The following is a 19,266-nucleotide window of genomic DNA, read 5'->3' on the forward strand; positions in this document are numbered from 1 at the left end:
GTAGAATAAAAGTGCTTATCTTCTGGTTTTATTGTTATTAACGTGCTTTCAGTTGTATCATGCACATAATCTAGATTTCTTAATCATCAGAACACCATTACATTTGCACAAATACTGTAGACCTTTGCATAATGTGACTATTATTATGGATAATTTATGTTTGATGAAGTAATAGCTTAGGACTTTTTAGACCAAAGATATTATTATGATGAAATATGTTAGAAATTATTTTCTGTTTTGAATCATAGCCCCTAATTTATAAGCAGTAGATCAATTATCCATCTGAGAAAGGTGAACAAAAATCTTTAATTCCTTACTTTCTTTTAACATTTTTTTGGAGGAAGTACAATTTTTTAGAATAAATGATGTCTTTTGAAAATAAAGTGTGATGTACCCAAGTATTGGTCCCCAGGAAAACATCAGGAGATTATTGAAACTATTTCTTCTATGGCCCTTCCCATCATGTAATGTAAAATAATTCTAGGTAAATAAGTCATCAAACCCATCTTTTACTGTGACAAGGGAACAGTGATGCTGCCAAAGGGTGAAAATGAGCTGGGGAGCATCAGGACTAAGTGACTGATTATGTCCTTACAGAGGCAGCAGCAGCAGGCAGGGAAAGTGAGAACTATGGAAGTGGTGATTTTCGGTCATTCTGGTTCCACAAAATGATACTTTTCTTTAAAAAAAAAAAAAAGAAGTGCAAAATTGTCCTTTACAAGTTCACAGGATAGACATGGACACACATATTTCATATCACTGGCTAGAGTCATCATCAGATTCATAATTCATTAATCTTTTCAGCTGCATTTACTAAGCGTGCTCCCCAAAAGTCATGAGATTCTGCCTTCAAACACACTATTCTAATTTGACCTTCCTTGGCATCTTACTGTCCCCCTAGACGCACAGTTTTACATGAAGGCAGCCAAACAGAGGAATAATGTAGTGTAAGATTTTAAAAACATAGTTTGAGAACACCACAGTAGACATACTGGATCTGCTCAAACAATTATCCCAGCATTTTGCCTCCAGCAGTGACCAAGAGCAGGCATTTGGAAAACAGTACAACCAATGAAAACCATCAGTTGATGCCCTGGTTTCTCTCCTCATTCCCGGCACTTGTATGGCAGCAAGTAATTATTCCATTTTCTCCTTTCTCCATTACATCCATGCCTGTAGCTCCCCTATCACTTAGCTTATTTTCAGGCTGAAATTTACATTTAATCTCATGTAAGATGAATGCCTTTCCATGTTGCTGATCCTTCTTGTTGTTCTTTATAATTTCTCCCGTAATCCCATGTTCTCTTCCGGGATGAATTAGTAGAACCATCAGCATTACTCAGCACGTGGGTACAGTATACACAAAGACATAATGATGTTTTTTGGTTTGTTCTCACTCAATTCCAACTTTTTAGTAGCCTTTTTGAATACTGCTGAGCACTATCTACAGTGCTTTCAGAAACTGTTTCCAAAGTGCTAGTAATTAATTGTTCTGTTACAGGTAATTAGGATTATTTTTCCCAAATATTTTTCAGTATCATTGGCTGGTTTACTATGTGATTTGAAATAAGGTGACACAATCTTTGTCACCTCTTTTCCCATGTCATCAACAACAGCTTTGAACAACACAGGTCCAAACAGAGATGGTACTAAGAACCCACTAGTAACCTCTTTCCCTCGTGTAAGTTGACCATCAGCTCTACCTCTTTGTCTCATCCTACCTTTCAGCTGTTTATGGATTCTGAATGGAACCTGTCTCCCTACCCCATGATAAATTAGTTTTGTAAAAGTATTTAATGTTTACAGTAAACATGCTGTAAAAATATCTGTTATAACCGGTTTCTCCAGAGACAGGTGTGTAGCAGCACAGGCCAAGCCTGAAAAATGCTAGAGAAAGTTACAAGGTCATTTGCCAGGTAATGGCCATTTTTTCCAGTCAGTGTTTTGTCAGTGCTGTTCTGAATTTTTGTTGCATTACGTGTGCTTGTGAATAGGGAGACATATGCACTTCGTGAGCATACACACAGTTTTCTGTTGAATCTACCTCAGCTAAAAACCATTAGAACTGCCACTGTGATTTGCAGATTTCACTGCTGGAAGAGATCATCTTAATCTGCCTTCTTACATAGTCCAGGTCTTTGTTCTTTCAACACATTCTTGACTTGTTGATTTAGTAGAGACATGAGTTCCTGCCATACGTGCCTGTGTCCCATCCCTTTGCTTTAACACCAGAAGCTTACACCTGCACAAAGTGCCAAAGACTGTCCTCACTGTCTCCAAAGCTGGACAGAAACTACAGTGCTGTGGTTCAACCAGATATGTGTGTATGTGTCTTGTTTTAGCCCAACCCCACCACAAATCTGTGCCGTCACTTTTCACCATGGGTGTGCCGTATTATGCAACCCATTGTAAGGTTATGTCTCAACAAAAAGTTGTAAAGCCACTTCAGCCCAGGCTAAAACAGGTCTTTAAAAAATATGTCTTCACATATTTAAAGATTTCAGGTAGTAGAGGATCTACTACATTCCTTGTTCCTGTGGACTTTGTAACACCACAGAAAAAATAAAATATCTTTCCCTAGAACAAGATGGGGTCCTTGGCTGCAATGAGAAATTAAAAACTGCAGCAAGTCCATGCCATTATAGAAATCTGAAATAGGGGAGTAAGCAATATTCAGAGCATGGATGTTACAGATAGTCAGAACAACTGCATTGTTTGAGACAAGCCAACCAACCAGGAAAATAGCACTCTGTCCTCTTACGAACTCCATATCCAAAGCATGTCCATCATTTTTGGTCCAGTGTTAGTCTTACTTGGCTGCTCTCTCTGTTTTAAGTCAGCAGTTGTTTCAAGGGAGAAAATTATTTTACCAAAATGAAAAGCATAGTGAAGTTTTGGAAAACTTTCCAAGAACTTTCCTGTAAAGACATGTTTTAAAATATTAATTGTATGGGCTCTTAGCTTTACTTTTCCCGTAATGACAAAAAAAGCCCAAACCAAAACCAAAACAGAACAACAAAACCCCCACATTCTCTTTTTTTCTCTCTCAGTGAGTTGAAAAATTAATTTGGTAAAACGTAAGTGTTTCTTTTAACGTAAAAGCAAACATGATGGGCCAGCCTTACAACAAGAGAGACTGCAAACACAGTGACTGCTGACAGCCTCGGCACATGAATGAGCAATTCCATTGAGGTAAACGGAATGATTGACTTATGCTGTTACTCACCTGTGTCTATCCAGGAGAGACGACTCATTTCAGCAATGGCCTCAGGGCATCATACCCTTCTTGTCATCATCCACTAGGTGCCTCAAACAATGTAATGCTGCTTCTTCCTAAATTAAGCACGCAAGTCTTTACTACAGTTGACTAGAGAAGAGGATGAGTACTTAAAATCTTGATGTAAATCACCAAAATTACTTGCCTTCCACCTAAACCAAGAGTAAACCTCTGCAATTTACAAAAAGAAGAAATATATAAATAGCTGATGGTATTTAATGTGTTTTACAGTGTTCTTTGCTATAACAGCTGAATATTTAAGAGAGGAACATGAAGACTAATTACTGTCTCAGATTCCGGGTATAAAAAAAACTCTTGTACCAAGGAAACAGCAGTACATCTCCTGATCTCCAGACATCATGGTAACGGCTGAATCATCTAGTCCCTCTGTCCTCTTGTTTAGTATGCATCATGAAAAAAAATCACCTCCCCTTCTCTCTTTCCCTCTACACATATACATACACATATTGACATTTTGGGGACTTTTTCAGAAAACCAAAAATACTGGCTTTGCATAAAGATGTCAAATAATGGTAGCAGAGATGACAGTTACATTAATATAGAATTACTATTCACATCCACATCAAATACAGCTCTAGGTGTAATATCTTTATTTATTAGTTTCATATAAATTTCCTTCCTAAAGCTCAGGCATTTATAATGACTCATGACAGAAGTACATAAAATTTTCCTGAAGGAGATCTTATTGAAATGGAACTGTAGATTAACATTTGTCAGAATGTATTTACTTAACATACAAAATCTTGTCATGGCAAAAATCATTACATTACCTTTTTTTTTTTTTTTTAAGTGAAATGTCAAGACCTCCTGCTGGCCATGCAAGTATGGTTCACAGAAGTTTATAGTTGGCTAAAAAAACATAAGAAAACTTTCTTTATCACTGTATTAATGATGGCTAATAATAATTTAATGCAATAATCCTCTTTAGAAGCATTTTTAGGGATAAACCTTTAATTTTCTGTCTACTTTCCAGATCCCTAGCTCAAAAACTGGGCTTAAGGAGCAACTGGATCATTTGAATCTGGTAATCTTTGCAATTACACTGAATTGATACTATATTTTGAAGTCAAGTTCATGAGCACTTTGTTGGTCCCTGCATATGGGGAAGTGTATTTTTAGGATCAAATTTATATATAAACTGCCTTCTAAGAATTCTTTTCTGGTTTCAGGATGCAACACCAGCTCTGAAATCCAAATGAGGTTCAAATTCATAACTGAACAAACTTTATTAATTTCACTGGCACTGCAGCTACAAGTCTTTTGATCCTAAATCATTTGATTTCATTTGTTTGAAGCTGCAACACAGAACAACAGGCTCCAACACAGCTTCCCATAAAGCGCTGCTAATGGTCTCACCTATTGACCCAATAGCCTAGGAGGAATTTCTGTCACAGTTTAGAAGGTCAAACTGTATGCTGATTTCAAAAAGTAGACAAATATCTACCAGGGAAGAACTACGAGAACAACAGATTAATTTAGGCTTTTAAACACACCACATGGTTTGATTACAAATGATGTGCCAGTTTTCTCCTTCATCTGACACCCAGGTTTTATGAATTTTTATGCATTTTTCATCTGCAAAGTTAATTGTAAGTGTGAATCCCAAACTTCTTGGGATAAGTCTTACCTTTTTTTTATTTTTCCTCAAGGAAATTTTGGTCAAGCGTTTCTGATGTGCTGGAGAAGCTGAGATTTAAAGACATAGTTAAGAAAATTAAGTATAACCATCTTCTTGTTTGGTTAATTGTTATTCTATGTAATTGTGTTACATGTATATAAATAATATTTGCTTCTCAAGCATTGTGACATCATATTTTGAAGCAAATATTTTTTGCTCTTTGTCACACGAATAGCACAAATGAACCTCACATCTCTCATGTTTACTGAAGGAAGCACAAAAGCTGTCTTGCACACAGACAAGTGCTTTCTTTGTAAACTCCTACAGAAACTTCCCAATGCACTTCTCTGAGTCCAAGTCTTCCTTATGTAAGTTTAGACCAGCTTCAACTTCCTTCTGCTATCAGGAAACAGCATTTTACTCCATTTTAAAAGTTCATCTCCATTTTAAATTGAATGGAAGCTTATAAAATAGTATTAGATGACATGAAAGCATGCTTCTGATGGTCTAAGAATCTGGCAGAAACAATGTGCTGGGTGTGGGGCTGATGATTTCTGAATTTGTATATGTATTTCTGCTCTAAAAATCATAACTGTAATTACAGTGCTAACAGGAAACAGAAATGGGAGTAGTATTACAATTTTTTTTAGATAATCAGCTGCCTCATAGGCTAAGCAAACTCAGTGTAGGATGAGGAACTTCCCAGCTACATAAATAAGGTATGCCTGTCTGTCAGAGGGAAAAGGCACATGTGGGCACAGGTACAGTACTTGGGATAAAGTACAGAGGAAATATAGCCGTCTTCCTCAGGAGTAGATTCAGGAGAGGTGGGGTCTTAAAATGGAAATAAAAAATGCAACAGGAATTTATTCTCAGTTATTTTAGAGAGTCATGTAGCTGGAGCCAGAAGAGGGCAGTTGACAGAAGTCCACTGGGTGCAGGGAAACTTGACAGTCTAAAACAGAGGCAGCTGATCAGTAGGTCAATCAGTGGATCAGTTCTGTCTAGTGCTAGGGGTGCATGCAAAGCCGAACACTCCAGACAGCCAACTTTCTCTCTTTCCTCCTATTGAATTATTTTGCTTGCCAATGGAAGCAAAGGAGAAAAGAGATCTGATGCAAAAATGTAGTGAGAGTCTAACCTCTTGTTTTTTCTTAAAAGGGTGGGTTGTGACCTTTCATGCTTTAATCCTTCAGAAAACTTGCCTTGACCTCAGCTGGCATATTCACAGTGCTGCTGTCAGAAGAAAGACTGACCATGATACACACTGTTTAAAGTGGTTGGTGTTGCACTAGGATGTACATCAGTCGTGGAAAACTGTTTATCTGCAGATGCTAGCACAGTAGGACTGCTGTGAACCGTGTAGCAAACAATTAACAGTCTCCCTGAAAAGTCAGCAGACATTTAAGAAATCATTGGGTAAAGTGCAGTGGCTAAGATTTTGGGTAGGAGTTGAAAGATCCCTGATTTTCAGTCAGGCTTTTAAAATTGTATTACCTGTGCATACACCTTACATCAGTATTCATCTCACCAGACTTTAGCTACCTGAAAGTAAGGTGTGTATTTTAAGTTAATTATTTGACTAACTCTCTGCATGTATACATAGTTATCCCTCTTAGTAAAGAAAAGAGATAAATACTTCACCTTCCAAAAGGCATTCCATTATTTTAGAGAGTCACGTAGCTGGAGCCATAAGAGGGCCGTTGACAGAAGTCCTCTAGGTGCAGGGAAACTTGACAAACAGTCTAAAATAGAGGCAGCTGATCAGTAGGTCAAGCTTCAATAAGAAGGTCAGAGATGGCAACTTTTAGATAGCTGAAGACACATGGAATAATTAGTATTTCTTTGATCACAGCTGTAGGCTGAGACATGTACAAACTAAAGTACCAAGACTGTATTGTTGACCCCATTTTATCAATTAAACAAAGATTCTCTAAGCAAGCACACAAATTATCCTCAGTATTAACAGCTCCTCAAAATAGCAAATAGTCATCAATAAATACTTTGTATGTCAATTAATTGGTTGCTAAAGATCAGAATATTTCCATCACAGAGGCAAACAGAAGGTGGAAAGACTATTATCTCATACTGGAAGAAATACAGGCATTTTTTCATTCACTTACTTTCTAAGGAGTACACATCCTTTACCTTTATTTCTTTACTGGGAAATAGAATTCATGTGTGTTCCCAAGCTAAAAACTGACTGCACAGGCTATTTTTCTCACAAGTCAGATGTGAGGAAACAGAGCCGTTTCACTTCCTTCAAAATCTCTGTATAAAGAGGAGAGGAAAATGGGAGCAGACCTATTGTTCTTACAGTTTCCTGCCTCCTTTTTCATTATGCCTCATTCAAAAAAAATAAGGGTCTGCCACTTTGAGTGCATCATGTCTGTTTAGTGTATTTGCATATCTAATAATATATAAGTGGCTCTTGTAGTACACAGACAATATCAGGAAAACCTTTATTGATAAAAAGGTTGTATGTCAAAGGTAGCTCCTGCATCTGGTTTTCTTTCATATATCAGCTTTTCATTCAAGGTGTTCTCTCTCTTCCAAGATAATAAAATCAAACTATACGAATAAATAACCTGCCCAAAAAAATCTCAAGAAACTATTTTTGGGTTTCTTTTTCTCGACTGTTATTCCTAAGTCTTCAGTCATCTAAATGACTGAAGTGTGATGATCAAATATAAACAAGAGAAAGGGTTGAATTATGGAGTACGTTTGGCCCACTCTTGGCTACTCTCACCCCAGGCTTTTTGCCAGGGTTGGAACAATTCTCATTGGAATGAACCAGGAAGTGGTACAAGAAGTTCCTGCTCTCACTCAGCAATCAGCTGCAACCGGAGATCTGGGGAAGCAAGCATGAGCCCACTGTATGCCCCCAGCAAGCCCTGCTTTGCTGTCCGGTGCTATTGCTTCTGCCTGTACAAGATCCTCCGCAAAGGACTTGCGGGGATCATGCCCAGAGCTTGTCCTCTCTGTCTCTCAGCCATTTATAAGACACCTATACACTTATAAAAACAAGCATTACCCAGATATTTCCCAAAGCTGGCCATAAACAAACCTACCAGTACATCTCTCTCTGGGTCAAGAGAGGAAGAGGAGGATGAGATACTTTCTAGCACCCATTCAAGCTAGGTGATAAAGGCTGCCACCTTAGCCAGGTGACAACAGTGCGTGGATTTCTCCTGCAAAGAATCAGCAGTGCCATTTATCACAACCACTGCTTGATCTGTTGGGGAATACAGAAGAGATACAATTCAGGACACAACTTTTCCATCAGAGGGACAACTATGCATTCTAATCCCTTGCTAATGAAATTATTTTCTCTGTAAGAGAGCCAAACTGCTCTTAGCCTGTAAGAAAAGGCACATGGGAAGACTAATGATGCAAAGAGCTACTTCACCTTCTATTTCACCCTCCAGTAAGAGTTACACACTTCATGCACTCAAGAGTATGCTCTCTTCTCTGTCACAAACACAAGTCCTGGGAAAGGACTTTGGTAGAAAGCACACATGAGGGCACGCACAAGTGAACAGTTTACATGAAAAAATGCATGGACAACAAAAGTTGCAAATGTGCTTCTGTATTTATGCACATATATTCATTCCACCCTGCCCGTTTCTAGTATGTTCATTTTATGATTCATTTAAAGAACTGTTAAGATCTGAACCTTTTTCTAGAAGGAACAGGGAGAAATAAAGTACTTGGCAATGATTCCAGTTAAATTCAGAGAGCCGTAGCACTATATAGGCTTAGCCCCAACAGAACATGTTGTTTCAAAAATAATGTAATTTCTTTAGAACATTTGAATGTGTGTTAATTAAGTATATTTTCACTCTGCTCAAATAATAGATTTAGTTCAAATAACATTTATTGATTTTACATTACAGGACTGTCATTAGCATTTGCTGAGTCAAGTTTAGCAGGAAGTTATGATGTTGAGAGCTTTGCTTCAGGAATTATTTATACACTAACAGGAAAACTACATCTTTCTTCTCTGACATCTTGATTCTCTTACTGCAAACAGAAGTTTCAGTTCTGTGTATGTTGTATATATCTTACTGTTGAACTCAAAAAATGGGGTTTCTGTGAATAGGAATGGTATTACAATGAAAATGCTACCATATTTCAAGATCAGCTTCTGCTCCCAAGTGCACCAATGTAAATGCAGAGTTATACTTCTCAACATAATGGAGTTATACTTCTCAACATAATGGAATTATTCTAGCTTTTACAATATATGTAAGTTGGGGACATGAAGGTGAGGTCAATAACCCAAAGGTAAGTGAGCATTTGGCTGTGGGGGTCAGGACCAGCTGTGAGCTGGCTGCCAGAGGGGCAGTCAGAGCCAGGCCTGACCTCACCCCATGGGAACTGTCTTAATCTGAGGCTCTGCCGTGGGGCCTGGCCAGAGCTACAGCCCCACTGCATTGCAGCACTGCCTGTGCCTGGTCATGGGCCGCTGGTCCAGACCTCCCAGCCCTGCCCAGTGCCCTGCCTGGATTTGGGATGGGGCTTTTGTTGGCAAAGATGGCTACTGCCTGTCTTGTCATCCTGCTCTGCTCTCAGCTTCCCCTGCTAATCCCTGACAATAAATGTGGGTAAAGAGATGTAATTGGTAATCTTCAAAACAAGCCAAGATGTTTGGAAGAAAAAAAAAAAAAAAGATAAGATAGGGGATAGAAAAAATTAACATAAAAATTAGACATGAAGAAGTGAGAGTCTGTAGAACATATTAAATCAAAGCCATATGTAGAGAGACGTTTAATTATTAAGACTCCTACAGCCACCACAGATGGAGCATATAGCATTCTTAATATCCCTCCTATACCGGACTCAAACATCAGAGAAATGTCATAACAGTGTTGTTTTCAACAAAAGAAGCAGATTTGAAAGCACACTGGGGTGTTTTTGATCTAGAGAACTTTAAGAAAAAGACATAAACTAGATTATTGCTATCTTAAACAAATATAAGACACAGAGGGAGTTTTACATTATATTTATCTTAACATATCAAGAGCAGCTCACATCACTATGGACAAAAAGAAAGGGATTAAAATCCTTGGGAAACTGGTCTTAATGGAAAACAGCTAAAAGAACAGGCTGAGTCAAGTTATGACCAAAAGGCTGAATCACACTGTGAAATAACAAACTGGTGAATCCGGAACAGAGAAGGCACCAAAGCACAAGGAAAAGGCAAGTTGGAGTATGAATCCCAAGACTATCAATATTGTGGAGGATTGTATTGCTAGTGTGAGGAAGAAATACATAGAAAGAAAGGTTCAAAGGGGAAATTATAATCCTTGAGTAACTGATAATAACTGAAAATTGTTAAGGAAAAAAGAAACATGACATGGAAAAGGAAAGATACAATTACATATACAGGTAAAAGCAGAGAACAGGAAAAGGAAGGAGGGATGAGTATGTGTGCAATACAGGAAAGAGAAATGTGAAATTTTGCTTTCAGCACTTCTTCCCACCTCGTAACCAAATTCTGACAAATTCAGTAATGTGCCAGAAGTTCCCTGAAGTAGCCATTAACAACCCTCCCAGGTGGAAATCACTATTCAGTGAAATAATGATCCATTAGGAAGGGATAACATCCTCTTCCATCAGCAAGTTACAGTGCACTTCCACATTCAGGGAGTAAGAGGAAAGAGTAAAAAGTACTAGAAGAATGAGAACTGCCCAAGAATCCAGGGAGACGGGAGCTAAGTAAATAAAGGCAGTGAAGGAGGTATAAGACTGTTTTCAGACTACCTGGGGATTCAATAACGTAAACTTTTGGGCTTCAAAACAAAGAGAGGTATTGAGAGACTACAAAGGTAACCCAAATCAAATCATTAAGAAAAAGTAATTTGAATATAATCTCCTCATACTTCAAGGCAGCTGTTATCAATATATAAATAATTTTATTATGAATTACATATATTAGTGCCAAAAACTACAAAGAAAAGTTAAACTATCTTTCCCCTCCTGAATCTACAAAATTACAGAGATTATATTTATAAAAGAGGAAGTAGAGACTGTCATGAATAATCTGTAAATAAATACAGTAGCCAGACCAGATGGATTTATAGTTAAATGTTGAAAGGCTTTAAAAGGAGTTTTAATTTCTATAGGAAGAGATTTATTTGATAGTATCATGCAAGCAGGAGACATCCACTCCTTTTGGAAGAAAAAGGATAGTTTTAAAATCTAAAAAGAGGTGTGATTTGACCAGCTGCTCAGGCTTTTGAGGTGCTAAGATAAATATGAAAAGTCATTCTCCCTCCAATCCATTCTCTAAAGAAATTCTGCTCTGGAACCTACCAGACACATATAGTTGTGCTGGGGTGAGAGTACGTGCCCCCCACCTTTTGAGATGCAGAGATGAAATCTCATACAGAAATCTGCTAAAATCATAGAGGAGTAAAGGTTTCTCCTTTCCAGTACCCTCCACTTTGACTGTTTTAATTGAAAAAGTTTTCCTTTAGAGGCTTTCATTTGACTGCTTACTCCTTTCAGTTGATGTATTTGGGTAAAAGAGAGAAGGGGGCAAATTTTAAAATATGTGCAACTTTTACAAGGACCATGATAGTTTATGCAAATTAAAAGCTCTAAAGGAGAGACTAGGGAAAACCAAGTAGTCACAATTGTGAATGATACAGAAAAGGTATTACTCATTCTCCACTGAGGGAATCTGCACAGAAAAATATTATTAAATACTACACAGATAGTAGATGTCTCCAGCCAGGACCCATACATATTTCAGTGGTGACACAACACACTAGGGAGGCTGCTGAGAAAGAAGTTATTATTTTCCCTTACAGGATGTGTCTGCACAGGGGTGCAGGAAGGACCAGAATGACCACATTGTCATGAGTAACAACATTGTTTTAGATTCACCATTTGCTTGCTGAGCACTGCTTGCAAAGGTGCTCTTCTTACAGAAGGAAAAAAGATACCTTCTTTGTTGTTACTGTCTGCTACGTGGCTCTTTGTGGAAAGGACTTTTCCAGCCACCATGGAAGATCTCATTGCCTTAAATGTGGGGCACCCTTTTGATGGAGAAACAAACCCAGCAGGACTGGTAGAAGAGAGAGTAGGTTCTTTGAAATGTGGGTGCCATTTTGTAGAAGGCAAAATCAGCAGCAGGTGAAACCCGAACATGTGACAAAACTGATGTTCTTCCAAATGGCAAGAATGTAAACACCAATGTTGGAAAGAGGTTGTAACACACAGAGCATACATACAAAAATTTCCTAAATTATGGGTACAAAGATCTGTAAAGTGGCTATATTTGCATTAAGATGTAGCTTCTGTACAAAGGAAATAAGGATACTGTTAGAAAAGCAGATCAGGGACTTCTTTCATTTGTGTTAACACCATTCTCAACACATTCTTCTATCTGGGAATAAAGTACCCTACCTCCAAAGGTATCTTCTTTTTTGAAAAGATCAGGCAGTAACAATAAAACAGCTCTAAAGTTTCAGAGAGCAGGTTGTTTTAAACATCTCCCATTTGTTCCCAGGCTTAATCTACTTGCCTTTCTACTAAAGACTCAGGATAGACCAAGTTGCTGTAACTCCTGATGAGCTGCAAGTAAAGTATGTTGACAGAGATTGTAAAACCTGCTCCACAGCATTATGTATGCAGAAGAATTTAGAAAGGCAATGACAAATAACCGCAGGGCCATTTTTCTAAACTTGGGGAACGAGGTGCAAGATGGAAAGTGGACCCAAATACATACTTTATAAGGTTGAAAGCTATTTGAAGGTGTTTGAATAATAAAAAAAGTAAAATCTGAGCATAAAACTTACTTTCGTGCGAACAAGGTACTACATGAGACCCACCAACTGTAAAAAGAACTGGGAGATTCAGAGGCCCATCAAAAGCAGGCAGACCCTAGACATGGCACTCCCACGACACTTGATGTAGACCCTACATATGTGTATGAGCCTTGTTTATTTGTAGAAATTAGTCTCAGCATGTGTAACAACCAGTTTTTAGAAATCAATAGTAATTTCACAGCTGATAGAAGATACTGGAACCTGAGCAGTGTTTTAACAGGAATTTCCCTTAAATGAATAAAATATTTTTTTTTTCCCCAGCAGTAATGGACATACATACTTCTGGTCACATATCAAGTTGTAAAAGTATTCATTTTCTAAAAAAAATATGTTTTATTGATGTATAATTTGGCTCAGATTCTATGAGTTGTTATGGGCAGCAAAATAACCTTGCACTTCCTTCCACCTGGGTCATTAGACTTGGTCTTCTTATGACAATTATGATTTTCTCTGACTTTGATCTTTTTAAAGGATGACTGCTTTGAAATCAATATATGTCATCTAGTAGTTGCTTCATGAAAAAGAAAATACAGTAAAATTAGACACCATCTGGAGAGTAGCTTAACTCAACTATTCAGAGCTTTAAATGCTAAGAGGATATATTAAAAAGATGGAATATATAAGGTACAATACCTAAAAAGCCAAGAAAAGTTCCCCTTCTTGTTCTGTTTAAATCAAAATTCAAGAGAGATAAATCAAGTTTTTCATGTACCAAAGGCTGAATCTACTACATCAAAAGTGTTTCACTAATGACACATGTTGGTGGGTATTTTGCCCTAAAACTTCTTTGTGTATCTTATATTAGCCCTGGGAAATGCAGTGTTACTGATCTTTCCAAACCAAAAGAAGTAAAAATAGAAATACGGTTTCATTGCTTGGGTCAGTTGCAGTGAAAAATGCAAATACACGTAAGTTAATACACCTTTGAAGCATGCAGCAATACTGTTTCCTCAGTTCATCCCATAGCAAACAGCATATTCTCCAGCCAAATAAAACAAATCCTCATTGAGAACGCACTGAAAAAGATTTTTTTTTTTAATTTCAGTAAGATGCTAAGTCTGGCCTGATGGGAACAGGTAACGTTCTGGACAGCACATCCCTCCTCCGCCTGGAAGTTTGCCGGGTGGGGGGTGCGGTGGCGGTGCAGGGATCCCACAGCCAAACACACGAACTGTACGGGGCTTTCCGAGGCAGAGGTGCTTCTCCCACAGGTATATCTTGGGAATTAGAAATTAATTTTCTACATGTCATCTTCTTACTCTTTCTGCTCAGTCTTTCAGCTAGCACAAAGCGAGAAAGGCAGCTTTATGGAATGGGAGCTGGAAATGAGACTGGGCAGCCTGGGTCCCAGCGGCGCCGCCGGAGCGGCCTCCGAGCGGTGGCACGGCGGTGGCACAGCAGTGGCACGGCGGCGGCACTGTGCGGGGTCTCGCCGCTGCACGTGGCACGGCGGCTCTGGTGACATGCACACGTGTTACACCTACTTCAGAACTGCCTGGCACTTGGGTAGGTGGGAGCAGCCCCGCGCTAGGCAACCTCCTCCCCGTACTAATCGGCGTGTCTGGGACAAACTTACAGCCAAGTGGTCCTCGTTAAGGCAAAAGAGTGGTCCCGCTGCAAAAATGGAAGTAATAAAATAACAACTCAATTAAAATTTCGGATTTTAATTTTCAGATGTTCGGATTACTTTTAGACATAAACCACAAACGCCCCAGAGAGAGCCCAAGGGCTTCCCGAAGGAAGCTCCCGGCGCGGGGCCGCCGCAGCCCAACGCGCCTCCCCGCACCGCCACGCCCAGAGGGGGCGCTGCCGCGCACGGCCTCCCCGCACATCCGGGCCCCGGGAAGGGGGCGGTGCGCCCGGGCCGCCGCCAGTCCGGCTCAGCCCCGCCCGGGGGCGCCGCCGCCGGTATCGGCACCGCGGCGCGGCGCGGGGAGGGGACGGGGCGGGGCGGCGGGGAGCGCTGCTGGCCCTCTTGGCCGCTGACCCCGCCCCCCGGGCCTGGCGCTTCCACCGCCTCTCGCGCGGAGTGGGCCGGCTCCCCGCGGCGCGGCGGGCCCGGCGGCGCGCGGCGTTGCCCCGCCTCCCTTTCCGGGCCGCGCGCTGGCCGGGCGCGGGGCGCAGGCGCGGGGCAGGCGCGCAGGCGCGCCACCGTGTGGGCGGGAGGGCGGTTGGTGGGGGGAAGGTGTGAGCGGCCGCTCGCGCGCGGCGGTTGGCTAGGGCGCGCGGCGGCCGGCGGCGTCGCGTCCCGTCCCGCCCGGTCCCGTCCGGTCCCGTCCCCAGCGCCGCGGCGTTCCGGGCGGCGCGAGGCAGCCCCACGCGCTCTCCGCTGCTCCCCCGCCGGCCGGGCCGCCGCCCTTGCATGCGGGGCGGCGGCGGCGGCGGCGCCGCGCGGAGCCGGCGTGTAAGATGGAGGGCCTGACGCTGAGCGAGGCGGAGCAGCGCTACTACTGCGACCTCTTCTCCTACTGCGACACCGAGAGCACCAAGAAGGTGGCGTCCAACGGGCGGGTCCTGGAGCTCTTCCGCGCCGCGCAGCTGCCTAACGACGTGGTCATGCAGGTAGCCGTGCGGGCCCCGGGGGGCGGCGGGCCCGGGCACCGCCCCGCCGTTACTGCCCGCGGGGAGACGGCCCCGGCCGGTGCTGCCGCGCCTCCCGCCGCCGTGCTCGGCCCGGCCCTCGGCCCCTTGCCCGCCCGGCAGCCCCCTGGCGGGGGTCGTCCCGCCGGCGGTGGCGGGACCCGCCGGGGACTGGGGAGCTATTGTCCGGCCCGGAGCCGGCAGCCGGAGCCCGGGCAGGGGGAGAGGGAGGGGCGGGGGGCGCAGCGCTGCCGCGCGGAGCTGCCTGTGGCGGGGCCCCGCTTGGTGCACTGGGGCCTCTGGCTGCGGAGCGGGGTGGCCGTGACCTCCGCCGGAGTGTCCGGCAGCTGGTGGGAAAGTGGCTTTTTGGTGTCGCGTCGGCAGAGGCCATCCAAAGCATGAGACCCCCAAAGCGTTTTGGGGGTGCGGGGGAGATTCATCCCGCAGTCTGCTGCTGGAGAGCAACACGGAAGGAGATCTGCGTTCGGCTTGCTGGGCGCTGCCGATGCTGATCCACTTACCTAAGCCAGGCAGTCTTTTTTGGACATCGGTTCCCAGCAGGTATTAACTTACCTGTAGTCATCAAAACATTTCTAACAGCGAAAAATGCAGCGTAAAGAATGACACGGGCCCGCACTTGCAGTATGTACGTGCACAGTTTTAGCGCTTAATTCCTTGGCCAGGTTACGTTTTTAAGGTGTAGCAGTATTGCAGAGCTACCCACATAGAAAAGGGAAAGTCAGCTGCGATGTGCCTCGTGTAATTATTTGCGGGAAGTATTCTCAGTGACCCGCTCTTACGAACGGCTATTTGTAATCATTTGCTGCTGCTGCAGTTCCTCTGTCATTGTTCAGTGCTTTAAAGTTTATGTAGCATTTTGAGCTGCTGTGGGTAAAACTTATCTAAAAAGCCATGCTGCCTTTTATGCAGTTTCATCCTCAGCCTAGTGAGATAAGCAGCCCTTTTAACAAAGCATTAGTCACTGTAGCCGGAGATATAATACACAAATTTCAGCGTTCTGCAGTTTAGTACCAGATTTCAGCAGAATGCTTATGTTTAACTAGGGTTACTGCTGATGTGTTTTAAGTTCCTGAAAGCAACTCGGTTGGTTACAATGAGTTCAAGATGGAAAAAAAAAAAGTGGAAGAGGGCTGCATAAGAAATGCTTTTTACTGGTAAAACTAGTAGTCTCTTATTTGATGACTTGCTAGGCTGGCCTTAATGGTAAGAGAGTCTCATGCTCGGTGTTAATGAGTGAAGTATCTCAAGGGCCACCCACTGCTTCTTTCTGTGTGTGGCCAAAATTTCAGGAAAATCACCCCAGGAAAGTGAATGTGTACATATTTGTTGTATTTAGCATCTATTTTCTGTAAGACTGGTCTTGATCAGTGTATAGATAAAGTAGGCTAGTGCTAGAGATTTTGGTTTATGCAAGGATTTAGTGCAAGAACTTTGGAAAGACTTGGAAGCTCTTGGAATTTTGAATACAAGTGGCCATGGATTATATCTTTATCTGTTGTGGAGGAGGTCAGATATTTTCTTGCAAAGTAGATTGCATCTGAAGAAGAGAAACTACTCTGGCGTCATTCCATGGGTTCTAAATAAATTAACTCAAGAAACAGACCTGGCTTATCATTGTAGTGATCTCAAGGAAACCTTGCAGTTAAAACGGCAAGCAAGATATTGGATTGCCTGAGGAATGAGACTGTAAATAATAAAGTCAAAATGCCCTTAGCAGTTTGACCCATTATGAATATCTTGTGCAATTGCTGGTCACCTGTTAAATACCTTGTACTTGTGAGGGAAAGAATCTAGTTGTCTAGTTATTTTTATGTTCTTTAAATATGGCTATACCTCAGGTACAGGCCACGGGCATGAATATATTGTATGGGGGTTCTTCAAAGGGAGGTTGGATTTCAGGCTTGGGAAGCTGTGACTATGTGACTGAAACATCAAGATATTGTAGCTTAAGAAATAAGGAAACCCTGTGAAGGAGATGGAATTTTCTTTTGACTGTACTGTGTTCTTACCTGTTCATTTGAAATACCTGATGCTTGCTGGGAAAAGAACTTGATTCAGTTACCTAATTCTTATATAATCCTGGAATGCGAGTGTAGTGCTTGTCACATGAATGCTGATTACCTTCATAGGTGTGCAAAACATAGTACAAAATTACCGCTTTTCAAACCCACAGGGACCAAGTAGTCCTGAGGAGCTACCTTGAAGTTTTTACTCTCCAGTAGTACAGGTCTTGTAGATACCTTTGAATAATTCAGAATTAATTCTGTTGGAAATGAAAATGTGTGCAGTTGCATTTTTGGACCCATAACTTGTTTTGTTTTCCACAATGTTGTTTAAAGGCTGGATGTACATGCAAACTTCCCTGCAAAGAGTTGTTTGTGAGATATATCTTGCAGCAGGAGAAGTTAATATATGCAGTTAGTTTTTCCTAATCATTCTCATTTCTGCCTCTAAAGGACACTGTCAGCTGCCTGTTAAATGGGAATAGATGAACATATAAAAGATTGAAACAGTTATGGTTGCTGTATACAAATCATATGCTCAGAAAGCAGTAAAACACTGGGGGGAAAAAAAGCTCTACGTCCACTGAGTACACATCTACAAAAGGACAGCCTTGTTACCAGAACAAATACACAACACCGAAGGTGTTACAGCCTGAACTGCACATGTGAGAACACCAGCCTTTATTAACCCATATTTCTGCCTTTTTGTGCACATCCTTGAAATTAGCATTAAGGTAGAAGATTTGCATAAAACAGTGAATAAAAGCAGGTGTGTTGGGATAAGAACTCCAGCTACTTCACAAGGGTTACATGAGTCTTTAACTTGCTCTCAGGGTGCGGTTTCACCCTGCAGCTGAACCAATGTCATGGTGAGTTGCCACTGATGAGGTGGCTCGTTTTTCTGCTAGCCATGTGCTCCTGCTGCTGCTTCTCCTTGCAGAGATGCTAGTGCCTGTCTGGTGCTGTTGTATGCTGGCATTAGGGGCTATGCATGCAGAAAATTAATCAGTTTTTTGTTGATTTCAACTATGTATCAGCAAATGGTGGGGTTGAATGAATGTCACGGGTGGCACAAGGAAAGAGGCGGGAAAACTGTTTGCTGATGGAGGGGAAGAGCAGAACTTTCCTTTTTCTAGAGCATTTGGCTATTTCAGTTGTGACTTGGCATGGATTTCATGGTAGCTTAAACCACTAGAAGCTGGAGCTGCCTTATGCTGGCATTGACATTCATTTGAACAGACAGTGAGAGCTGGTTCAGGGAGCTTGTTCAGCCAAAAGTTAGGGGGTTTTGTCAAGCTATTTTTCACTTGACTCAGCTGCCTGAGCTCATGGCCCAGTTGCATGTGCATCGGTGTTTGTATTAGCAACTAGTATGACATGCCACAAGTGATGCTGAGGAGCTGCCATCCAGCCTCTATATGTATTTCAGAAGCTTATCTTTGATAAAGTTCTGGCCTGGTTCTGTAGCCTGAATGTTAGCTGGGATTCATTAGGTGCACTCCTGGAGCGTATCTTCTAGGTTAGCTTAATACAAAAGAAATACAGTTGCCTATTCTGGAGTGGCTGCACAGTGTGAACCAGAGCAGTGAGGATGCTCGGGAAATTGGCTTCAAAAGCATATTCCACATCTGACCTAAAATGCTGATGTAGGTATGCTATTAAAATCAGGTCTTGGTGTCTCTATACTGGTGGTGAAGTTGCTTGTAAAAGCTACAGTCTGCCAAAAAAATGTGTTGTGAAGTTCATTATTTGTGCATGGAATTAATAGAAAAACTGTCCCATTTGTTCAATTTGTAGAATTATTCTTAGGTGATTTAATCATAGTACATTTATGAACCTGCACTCTTTTCTTTGATTATGAATCATAGAAACTTCACAAGAAAAGAAACGAAAGTTGTGCATATGATA

At 41.7% G+C, this 19,266-nt stretch overlaps 1 protein-coding gene across 6 annotated transcripts in view; it reads left to right on the forward strand.

Annotated features, from left to right (window-relative positions):
- Positions 1–14,947: 14,947 nt before the first annotated feature.
- REPS1 (RALBP1 associated Eps domain containing 1) overlaps positions 14,948–19,266 on the forward strand; it is a 67,931-nt gene continuing 63,612 nt past the window's right edge. For 3 of the 6 annotated variants that reach the window (XM_040599514.1, XM_040599510.1, XM_040599511.1), the window contains exon 1: positions 14,948–15,316. In XM_040599514.1, the coding sequence (XP_040455448.1) occupies positions 15,164–15,316 (153 nt within the window). In that variant the 5' untranslated portion in view covers positions 14,948–15,163. The remainder of the gene's footprint in view (positions 15,317–19,266) is intronic. The other 3 variants (XM_040599509.1, XM_040599512.1, XM_040599513.1) reach the window with 1 other exon arrangement.

Source organism: Falco naumanni, chromosome 6 (assembly GCF_017639655.2).
Source record: "Falco naumanni isolate bFalNau1 chromosome 6, bFalNau1.pat, whole genome shotgun sequence".
NCBI lineage: Eukaryota > Metazoa > Chordata > Aves > Falconiformes > Falconidae > Falco > Falco naumanni.